The sequence below is a fragment of the Diorhabda sublineata genome, chromosome 3 (genome assembly GCF_026230105.1).
Source record: "Diorhabda sublineata isolate icDioSubl1.1 chromosome 3, icDioSubl1.1, whole genome shotgun sequence".
Taxonomy (NCBI): Eukaryota; Metazoa; Arthropoda; class Insecta; order Coleoptera; family Chrysomelidae; genus Diorhabda; species Diorhabda sublineata.
Window position 1 is genome coordinate 4,481,249 of NC_079476.1, and position 12,027 is coordinate 4,493,275.

Consider the following 12,027-nt stretch of genomic DNA (forward strand, 5'->3'; position numbering starts at 1 on the left):
TATCCTTAGGATTGCTCAAGGAATAGATGTGAAGATTCCCACCAAGAAGGTTTTCCTGCTGGAATTAATTTTCGCGGGAGAAGGTTTATTGGTGGGGAAATTTAGTCTAAAACATGTAAGTCAAGTTACTAGGTTTTAGTTTAGCTTCAGTCCCTGAAGACAATCATTTAGTTATCGAAACGCAACAGTATAATTGTGAGTGTTGGTGTAAACAGAGTTTACAGTATAACATTTAAGGGTATATGATCATAATTGTGTGATGATAATAAGCCGTTGCAACATTTATAAACTAATATTATGCACAGAGTTTTGAGGAAAGTTAATTATACGTCAAGAATGAAATTTATGATCCTATACACGTTTCAAGCAGTTTAAACTGCACCATACTCTGTGGAAAGTGGTGCAAATTGAACAGTCTACTCTCCATCATATTCAAATGGATTTAAATCTGGTAACAGAGGTGGTCATGGCAGTTCCTTAGAAAAAATCCTTAGTTTAATATTCGATATATGGTGGTGGATTTGAGGGAAAAGGATTTGGTTAAGGCAGTTAAGAAATTCGTAGGACATTATGAAATGTCTCGTAAAAATAAATAGAAAAGTGGTGATCTCGTAGAAGGCAGAACTAGTTCGATAATATGTCTAATTTGACCAATCGGTTTTCCGATTTTATTTTTCTACATATACCCGTCATTTAATAAACCAATATCTTCAATTTCTTATTTCTTAGACCTTTTGATATGTTTATGTTTCTAAATGTTCTGGATTTTAGGTTTTTTTTCAATAATTTTTAGAAGATAGATAAAAATTGACGACAAAATATGATATTGACACTGATATGATATGTTTATAAAGAAAATCTTTCAAAAACTACCAAAAAAAAATTAATTTTAAAACAGAAGAGACTTAAAATCAAGAACTTTTAGAAACATAAACGATGGTGATAATTTTGACATCTTATAACTTGAACTGCTGAACATAGGTAGACGAATTCGCAAGAACCATCAATATTTATACTATTCGGGTTTCTTAAACAGGTTCCAACAAAGAAAATTTAAAAGAAGAAATATATTTCTATGAACATGGTCAAGGATAAAACTTTTACTGGTCATGATGTTGCCAAAAACGTCAAGAAACTATTCATATTACTAAGTATATTTAAAACGATATTTGTTTCTGCAAAACAAACCTCTGTCATTAAAATTTAAAATCCACCGAGTGAAATGTATGCGATATTTACAGTCAATTGACCCAGTTACTTTTGAATTCGCGATTTTTAAAACTAAAGATAAAAATCAGAATGCCGTATAAGTAACAGATATATACATTTAAAAGGCAAATTAAGCCCATTACTTCTTTGCAAAATAAATCATGAACTAATTTTCTGCTCCTTTACTTAGAACAGAACCGAACTCTATAAACCGTGTTGCTGTGAAGTTGCAATATTTGATGTAAGTGGTGCTCCTCGCGGAATTTCTTTTTGGACAACCTTACAATCGAAATTTTTAATTTTCTTATATTAACCTTAATATTAAAAATACTCTCATATTTATTACCTTCATGCTTTCCAAACAGATTATAGGTCAAATTTAGCATGTTGAGGGTGAAGTTAAAACCCCTTTTGATTTTTAATATGATTATACGAGGGCTACTTAACGGAGAAGTGAGATTGATAATAATAACAAAGGAATAATTGACAGTTAAAGAATAATAAACAAATTAGACGGTACTTGCAAGTTTCAACTTCTCGCACTCACCGACAAAATATAAACATGCGCTCGTAAAAAGTAAACTAATAACGGACATTATTATTTTTTGTTGAGAATTGATCAAATTGACAGATGACTCGACCTCTCCCAGCCTTGACCCTATTCTTACCTTACCTTTTGTTTTATATAAAGTCAAAGTTGGTAACCATGTTCATTTTTAATTTAGTTAAGTTGGCAGGCGAAATATTATGGCGACAGGCAAACGTTATTCAATTTGTAATCTCAAGAATTGTTAAGTATTTAGTTTAGCAAGAGTTTTGTTAATCAAAACAAGTATTGTCAAACCATTCAAAAGGTATGTTCATTTCGTATCAAATTAAGCTTTATTTTTGTATTCAAATATTTATATAAAGTCCTGAATATTTTTTTATTTAAATTGTAAAAGTTAGGTACTGATTTTTGTCTACATTGTTTTGAAACACTGTTCAATAAACTGAACATTTTGTCAACTTTGGACTTCATCATTTCACAACAAAGAACCTAAACCCGCTGAAAATAACAACATTTTTGGTTTTTAGGGCACCGTTTCGACCTTCGCATGACAATCTGAAAGAGAAATTTGTTAGTTTATAATTTTCAAATTTACTAAATGGATTAAGGAGTCGGCAAGAACTTCTAATTGATAGTGTATCTGCGAGGTGGTTCTAGAAGTGATTCCAAATCTTCTACCTCTCAGCATAGTACACTAAAAAGCGTAACAGAAAAACATCATTTAGAATGTTCAGAGACGGAATTACCAAAGAAGAACCGTCTCTAAATAATAACCAAACCTGGGACATGCGTCAGGACGATGCCTGGAAAAAGTTTTGCGAAATTAAAACACTATACCTACAAGAAATGGACAGAAATGCCATTAAATGGTATACAAAAGGGTCTAAAGCAGCAGACAGAACTGGAATAGTAGTGTATGGACCTAGAACAAAACCTTCTGAAAGCAACACATCAAGCATTTTCAAGCAGAAATCTATGCAAATTAAAAACATGTCGAGTTCAATCTAGAGAGGAACTATCGCAAACAGGAGATCATTCCCAATTGCCAAGCAGTGATTAGAGCTTTGAACAAAGAAGAACCGTCTCTAAATAATAACCAAACCGGGGACATGCGTCAGGACGATGCCTGGAAAAATTTTAGCGAAATTAAAACACTATACCTACAAGAAATGGACAGAAATGCCATTAAATGGTATACAAAAGGGTCTAAAGCAGCAGACAGAACTGGAATAGTAGTGTATGGACCTAGAACAAAACCCTCTGAAAGCAACACATCAAGCATTTTCAAGCAGAAATCTATGCAAATGAAAGATATGTCCAGTTCAATCTAGAGAGGAACTATCGCAAACAGGAGATCATGCCCAATAGCCAAGCAGTGATTAGAGCTTTGAGCTCCAATATTATTAAATCCAAACTAGGTTGGTATTGCCTAGAAAAATAAACGATCTAGGCAAGAAAATGAAGCTATTCTACAATAGATTTCGGTATTAGAATGAAGGAAAATGAAACAACTGATAAGCTCGCTAAAGAGAGGGCAGACAAACCCTTCATGGAACTTGAACCCTTTTGTGGTATCAGCTAAGAAAAATAGAAAAAGCATTGGAAAAGAAGGGAAATAGGAGCAACCTACGGGGGCTAAGACAGATGAAGACTCTTCTGGGAACTATAACCAGGAAAGATCTGCTGAATGTATCAATCTAAGTAAGAATAATGTACGAATACAAACAGGAGTCCTATCGGGGCACTGTCGCCTTAATAGGCACCTAAAGGCAGATAATGCGACGTGCAGATTTGTTGCACATAGGATGAAACCTCTATCTGCATTCTATCGATAAAATAAACACTACAGAATTCCGGGAAGAGTATGAATCCCACATTCTGGACTTAGAATTAACAGATCAGCTGTAAACATTGGATCCCTAGTATAGCAGCAAGAAAGGGGGGCACATTAAATCCTTTTGGTCGCAGTGTATATAAAGACCGCTTGATATGATGCAATACAACGTGCAGTGCGATGCAAGACGCAGTATTTCTTGTATACGTGGATGAAGTTCAGCTGATTATTTCATGCAAGATCTCGCACTTGCAACATTATCGATTTGCTACAATTTTTAGTCTATTAGTTTTTCGCGTAACAACCAACCTGTCCTTCGGGCTCCAAAAGTCAGACAGATATCATTATTGCCAGTTATTCACTGACCATTTTTTTCTTGTTCATTTCATTTAATTTTGTTAGTTTCATTTTTAAACTGCCAACAAAATGTTAAATAAAGTTTGAGGGCTACGAATTTGCTTGATTTACTTATGGAATTTTTGTTAGGGACAGTCATGATCCCATAGTAAGAAACTTTTCAAAAGAACATGCAATATAAATACAATATGTGAAATTTTTGACTTTTGAAAAAATTGCAAGTAATTTCTTGCAAGTTGTCTTTCACTATGTCAAGCGGTCTTAATACCATAACCTCTAAATATATACATGTATCTGCAAGGTGGGTGCTAACGACGGTAAATGTTAATTAAAAACTCGCTCGCATCATAATGTCAATGCTGTACTGGAAGTAACTTTTTTATTGAAAAATCACGCCCTCTTATGTACAGCATATCTTTCGTGAGAATATATTTCCAATAATCTAAAAACGTATTTAGCAACTTTCGCCAAAAAATTCATTTTGTTTCCTTTAAGCCGGATCTGATAACTTCTCTATTTTCAATTTCAAGAGTCGGTTCAACTTTTCGTTGCCTTTACGGCACAAAATTCGTATTTCCATCACGGTAAAGGCGGAGTGAAATACTAAACGTCCGCCGTTCTGGCTTTGAAAACAAAAAAAAAATCAAAATAAAATCCGAATCGATAAATTGAGTTATGGTAAGTTGGTGTAGGATTTACGAAGGACCGCAAATCGAATGCAATAGTGTATGTACGGAAATGAGGTCACAAATTTACCAGGAAACCTAGTGTTGCGTGTCGAAAGGTAAATTGCAAAACAGCATTTATCGTATGCATCGAAAATTCTTGGAGTAGACTGATTTCTTTTTCTTTATATTTGAAATATATTTTTCTCGAATTAAAGTCTCGAATATTGAAAAGTCAGTTGGTAGCTATAACAAACCATCTAAAAATAAGGAAAAATGTCTTTCATTCGTTAGGATTTTTAGGTTTTTTATGTCAAAATAACAAATTTTATATCAGACGAACAATTTTTTATCTTAAAATAACAATTGAATGAAACGATAAACAATAACTAATGATAATTTGAAAAGCCAATCCACTGATGAGGTATGGCTATTACATAGAGAAACTGGTGGTGTAAAATATTTTTTCTACGCCCATGTCTGTAAACGTCAAAAATCTAAAGTCAACATTCCTTGTAAATGACGTAATGAGATCTCATAACATACATGTGCGTTTTGAGAACAAAACTTCTTGGTTTAATTAAATAACAATCAAATTTTTATTTACGTAAGACTTTAGTTGGTCTATTTACACAAATTTAGTCAATTAAAGAACATAAAAACTTGCAGCATTAGCGAAGATATATTTAGGATTGAAAGAGTGATGCTCCTGAATGTAGGCAGCACATTATACAATTGCTTTACAAATAGGGCACGTTTTCTTAAGTAGCATGCATGAATGAGCGTAGAAAAAGTATAGTACATTACACGAGTTGTAAGCCCATTACGCACTCCCTGCGCGGCTTCGTGCAGAAAATTTTTCACTTCGTATGTAATGGGTTACTAACAACTCTTGTTACGTAATACATTATCAATTTGATATGATTTATATTTTTTTATTATCATCTTCAATATACACCCCTCATCTATCGCTCCATCGCTCCATTCGAATATTCCATTGTTCTAAACAGTGCAGGAAGTAATTTTCTGACAGTTCATTCTTCAGGGGGCGCGTCGCTTTTTCTTTCACCGGTTCTACAGACTCAAATCTTGTTCCGTTTATTGCATATTTAACATTAGAAAAGAGGTACAAATCGCACGGTGCAAGATCCAGTGAAAAGGTGGATGCTCTAACACTTGGCTAAGGACCTCTTGACGATCAGTACGGAATGCCGTAACATTATAACACAAACTTTTTTCATGTTAAAATTTTAATGCAAAATTTGCCTTAAACCTTTCAATTTATATAGCCGACGGTCAGATCGACCAAGATCACCGAATTTTTCCATATGTTCAACCGTTTTTGACGTGGAAACATCTCCTTGGTCAGCTTGAAAACGTTAAATTACATTTTGCTTACATTAAATAAAGAAGAAGAAGAAATTTATAACCGGCATTTATTATTGGTTACATTTAACGTAGTTGGTTCACCCTTTAACAAAATAGAAAAGCTAATGATTGTTTATTTAACGGTTTTCCAACATCCATCCAAGATAGAATTATGGAATAAAATAATGGTTTTGATAATGTTTCGAAAGAAGCGGAGCAAAATTTAATTGCTGGAGTAGAAGTAATCAAAAACTATATTAAGAAAGTAAATCAATAACTGGGGCAGCAAAATTATCACATATTAATAGAAATATAACCTAGAATGTATTAAAAGTCTTTGAAAAAATGATGATGAAGTTGTTGAATCAAAATAGTTCATTAAAATACTTAATATAAGATGAGATATGGATCAGAGAAGAAGGGACTAAAAGACAAATGAAAAGGAGCATAGAAGCTACCTAGTTGCGTCCATCTCTCATAAAAACGGCATTTAGGGCATCAAGATTGGTTAGGTTAGGTTAATGAGAGAATTGAGGAACGAATGGATGAAGAAAAAAGTTATAACATAAATAGAAAATAAATAACGAGCATATTCACAGATTGACAGAAGCAAGACTAATAGAGAAAATAATGAGATGGATATAAGCAGAAAACCGAATAAGATGAAGACTAAAGAAAACACGGATGGACGAAGTAGAACGATCAATGAGCGAACGAGGACTAAGTGAAACTCCAACAATAGAAATCGAAAACAATGACAAATGGACATCAGAAAACGGAAGTTTTAACCTGAATATATAATATGTGTGTGCAAATTAGAAGGAAGTAATTGCCTAGTTTATAAGCGTTTTCGTAGTAGGATTGTGGCAAAATTAAACACAATAGTGTACTGATTCTAATATATTTCGAAACTTTCGAATACCTAAGTATAGAAATATGTATAACAGTAATAAAAATTACTTTCATTAGTAGAGAAATGCGGGCTTTTAAATTTCGTTGTTTTTTTTTAACATCAAATTCCCACCAGAGAGCCTTCTTCGGCGAAAAATAATTCCAGTGGGAAAACCTTTTCGGTGAGACACAATTATTCTTTGATTAATAAGGAGGAATTCTGTAAGGAATCGGTCCTTTGTCACTATTTAAACTGTTCTTTCAGTCTCAATTAACAATTTCTTATTGAATGTATAGATATAGAAAAATTTCTTCCGTATCAAAATTTGCAATAAATAATTTTAACAATAGTACTTTCAACTTAACATTAATAAATTACATAATAATCCACTTCTTTTAGAACCCAAGATATTAAACTGTTTCAATTATCAAAAATACGACTGTAGAAAAAATTATTCGTGTTTTTTGAGCGTAAAGTAAAATTTTCGCTTTCAAAAAATCGCCGCATTCTTTCTGAAACGGCATACTGTTACTTCCCCATCTAAATACATAAATAAATATTTTTGAAGTTTCCCTTTAGTTCATTGTTATACTGGGTGTCCCATGTCGAGTTAAAACTATCTGTATATGGCAAAATACGTTTACGGATACGATATTTTTAACTAAAATATTTTCAAAGATGGTCGGTTCTACCGGAAGTCGACTGTAACTTTGTTATTTTAAATAGAACACCCTGTATATTAATACATTTTTGAAATCTCCGTAAAATTTCAGTATACTTTTTTCGAAAAAGGCATACTTTTTGAGTTATTAATTTTTTTGTAAAAAATTTGACTGTTTTGCAGACCCTTATAAATTATTTTTTTACGAGTATAACCTTAAAGATATAAAAATGGTTTCTATTCGGTTGTTGATAGCAAGGTCAGGCGTATTTGAACCTATGTTGAAAATTTTTTCATCTAATACAGGGTGTGTATAAAAAGTGTTCAAAGTTTAATTTCATAAATATCAAATTTCCTAATTTTTTCAACTAGAACCACCCGTTTTTTTCTATTTTAATGCATTCGGGGGCAAAAAATAAGGCAGATTCATGTATACTTTTCTATACCTAAACCTTACCGTTATCAAGATATTAAAAGTTTTCTGTAAATTTTCAGAGAATCAAGTGTGGTCGTACACCCAAACTTAGAAATTCAAATAGTTTTAACTAGTCGTGGGTCACCCTGTATATTATATAATAAATTGAATATCCTGCCCCCTTTCTTTTACAGTGATGGAGATCCCATATCTGTTCCTGCACAGATATGTACAGTCGAAACTATTTAATAATCAATTTCTTTGTTTTTCGTTATAAACGCTCCGGCCTCTTATGTATAGGTTTCATTAGATTTTTTTTTGAGATCTGCATATCTGCTCATCCTTAGCCTTCGTTTACTATGGTCTGATTGCTCAAAGAGTGCAGGTGGTGTCATTGGTAAACCAAAGTTCGACCTTTTCGCTTTCCTTGTTTCCTTACTGTAATCTTTAAGTTTGGCGTCAGTTTCCCCTGGGTCTATTGAAGAATATTTCTGCTTCGAGGAGTGTTTCTCTTTGCCAGTGAATTTATTTCTGAGGCACCTGGATTCGTATGAGTACACTACTGCGTCACTAACTGCGTCCACGTACCAATATCCGGTTTCAATTGATAATATAAATTTGAATCTAGTTGGTGAAGATTGTGGAGTATGTTTTGTAATATTTAAAATTGTACTTTCTTGAATAAAGTATGATAAAGCAGAAGTAATTTTTTTCAGAAATGTCCATAATCATGGGAATATATTCATTACACGTAAAATGCAGTATTTAGAAGAAGGTTAATTCAAGTTTTCGTTTACCTTTTCATTTTGTTTTTATTGGAATAATTCATCGTTTTATTTTATGACAAAATGGTGAAAGAGAAAAAAGTTCGACCGTTTCTAGAAGCCGCGTGGCATAAAATTTTGATGTGCCGATATCTTCTAATAACATTTTGAGTTTCTGACCAAACATTAAGAAGAACTTACCTAGTGTTCGACGAATTGGGGTCTATAACTTGTACTACAATAAAGGTATGCAAAAAATGTGATGCAATCATATCGGGAGTGAACGGTGTATTTTCCTCTTGAAAAACAATCGCCACAATATCGTTTCCGATATGTCGTTTCCTCTGCAATTGCTGTGGATCGTTCTCGGTGAATGGTAAAAGAGTCGATACGTGAAACATGATTTCTCGTTCTTTGAATACCTCATACACTGCCGTATCTCCAGTATGACCATTTTGGATGTCGAGACCACCTCGATATCTATAAAATAAAAAAATATTAAATCTCAGAATCCAGTTTGAATGGCGAATCTGATTACCCTTTGTGATCCTTCAACTGTATTCTCTGTCCCAGAAGAGACAGGAAATCGTCAAACGCTGGCGTGGTAACGTTATTACAAAATAATTCTTCTTCGTCAGTTTGACCAAATTGTTGGAAAAGTACACCGAATTTAAAATTCGTCACTAATACGTGCTCGTCGTAGTTAGCTATGAGTTGAGAGGCTTTGGGGTGAAGAACAGGTACAAAATTTTCAACATTCAATTGTTCGTTAAGAAGTTTTGCCATTTTGGCTGGAGAAGGTGATGAACCTAGACATGAAGAGGGTACTATCTCGTGCATGGTGCCGTTACGAATTCTCAAGAGGATTCTGGTATGTTCCTGGTTTGCTACGTTTTCGGTTTTAATAGAAAGTAGTACTGGACCTTGGTTTTCATCGTGACCGATAAGGGAAGAATGTTCCTGAAACAAAATTAACAATCATTAATTGTGATATACTCATAATTCTAACCAACAATAGAGCTATGAAAATAGAGCAATTTTTATGCTCAATCCATGAAAAACAGAAGTAGGAAGAGAATTTCATATGGCGTTTTTAGTATCTACTTTTTCTTAAATTCTGGGTTGGTAATACTCGTTAGATTGATCAATGTATGTCTTGTGTCAACAAGTATCATTTCGAACACCACTCTACAGCATCGCGAATTTCTATTTATTTGAAATGCTAATTAAGTCTATCCCTGCGTTCTTTAGCGTTTCTTAGCGAAAGGTTTGATATATTGGACCATTCGTTAAGTTGGACCACCATCAAATAACAGTTTAGTAGTTTTTTGATTTTACTATTGGCAACACCAAATGACAATCAAGTAACTTCACTACACATCGGCCATTTTGAATTTCTCATAAAACCGCGCGGCAGTTGTCATTAACGACAATCTAATTTCATTGTTTTTAATGCAAATTTTGGTGTTTTTTGCAAGTAGTGTAATTAAGACAAAGGTCTATATTTGACTTTCTAATTGAGATTCGTTATTAATTAAAAATTGACTGATGATAATTACCAGCCGGCTTAGATAGGTTATGTTAAAGTCAAATTCGTTATTTTATGCGAGTAAACAGTTTGCAAGAATGGTCGGTTTTTCCTGTTTGATATATGATTATAACAATTCAGATATTGGTTTAAACGAGTGAACACGATTGAACAAGATTTCTTTAGCAACATTAAAAAGACATTTAGATAAAAGTTATACAGAAGAACGTGTTGAAATTAATAAAGGAAGACCATATTATTTTTGGTCGAACACATGTTTGGGTTAACTATCATAGTTGTTAAATAAATAGACTTGTTTACCAAAATGAAGAGAAAAATGGACTGAAACACAACTTCAATAGAACAAGGAAAATGGCTAAGAAGGCCTGGTATTATTATATTAAGATTAGCATTCGACAACCTGAGGAAACTTCTTTAAATCGAGCGAATGCATTTAAAAGGGAAAGCATTCAAAACTTTTCTGATAGTTGACACTAACAATTTGAATGCTTACAAAATATTTAATGTTGATGAGAACGGATTCCGAAAAGTGCAAAAGAAGCCTCAAAAAGTTGTATATCCCAAGAGAAAAACCAGCTGGAGCATTACCCAGAGTTAAAAGATCACACCACATTGGTCGCCTGAGTAAGTGCAGTTGGTTAATTGATTAGGCCAATGATAATATTTAAACGAAAGCGATTGAGTGATAAGCTGGAATAAGAAGCTTCAGTTGGAAACTTGGTAACAGTTTCGTATTCCCCTGATCCATTACACCCAAGCCATCGAATCTTGGATACGTTCACATCCTGGCAGTGCTGAATCCAACTTATTAATGAGACATATGAACGCGCAACCACGATCAGTAACGTTGTCAATGGATTTAAAACAGTTGGTACCTAGCCTGTTAACCGGAATATATTTCAAATTTCAAGATTTTGCCATAAGCTAAAGGCCAATATTACTAGTGCTGATAAAAATAATTTTCCTATATTTTCTACTCCAACTTCCAATTTGCAATATGACGTACCCTCCACATCCCAAGTTGCTAAGCCGTCAAAGACGAATTCGACAGTAGCCCGAGGAACAATTTTCCGGGTAAAGGCAGAGGCTCTCAAAAAGCTGTCCAACTGTCATCTTCTCCTTATATAAAAATGATTTAGAGACATCTCGGTAGAAAGCTAAACAGCACAGAAAAGTTCCATTGCATTTAAATTAACATACAACTTGTGTTAAACAAAACAAGTAGAAACTTAATGATATAACAGCACTCAATAATATAAAAATTGATGACAGTGAAGAGTCGACTGAAGAAGAAGAAGAAGACGTCAAAGTCTTTGACAATTCAGAGAGTTGCAATTCAGAAGATAAAGAAAAAGATTGTGCGACATGTGGGCGAAGTTTCTACGATAAGAAAGGACCAAAAGTGGATTGGATACAATGTGTGCGTTACCATAATAGGAAGTTTTTTTAGTCAAAGTTAGATTTTTATCGTTGATGTTTGTAGTAAGAGAGATATTTTTCTAGAAATTGTTTTTGTTTAGTTTATAGGTAAGTTTTCTACAACTCCAAATTACCAAACGCGAGGTTCTACCAGTTGGTTGAATTGAAACAAATATCTGATCATATAAAATGATAATTTTTATTAATTATGTGTGAAGCCAAATAAATATAGTTTCATTTAATACAGTTGTTGTCTGCTATTTTCAAATAACAGACTCTTTTCTCTACAAGTTTTCATAGGGGTTTCTTAAACAAAAAAATGTTATACTTGAATAAAATCGGAA

General features: G+C 33.3%; 1 protein-coding gene across 4 annotated transcripts in view; it reads right to left on the reverse strand.

Moving 5' to 3' along the window:
- LOC130441391 (rap1 GTPase-activating protein 1) overlaps positions 1–12,027 on the reverse strand; it is a 990,184-nt gene that overhangs the window by 14,171 nt on the left and 963,986 nt on the right. For all 4 annotated transcript variants that reach the window (XM_056775057.1, XM_056775055.1, XM_056775056.1 and 1 more), the window contains 2 exons: positions 9,254–9,675; positions 8,917–9,195 (listed from right to left, as the gene is read on the reverse strand). In XM_056775057.1, coding sequence (XP_056631035.1) covers positions 8,917–9,195; positions 9,254–9,675 — 701 coding nt within the window. The remainder of the gene's footprint in view (positions 1–8,916; positions 9,196–9,253; positions 9,676–12,027) is intronic.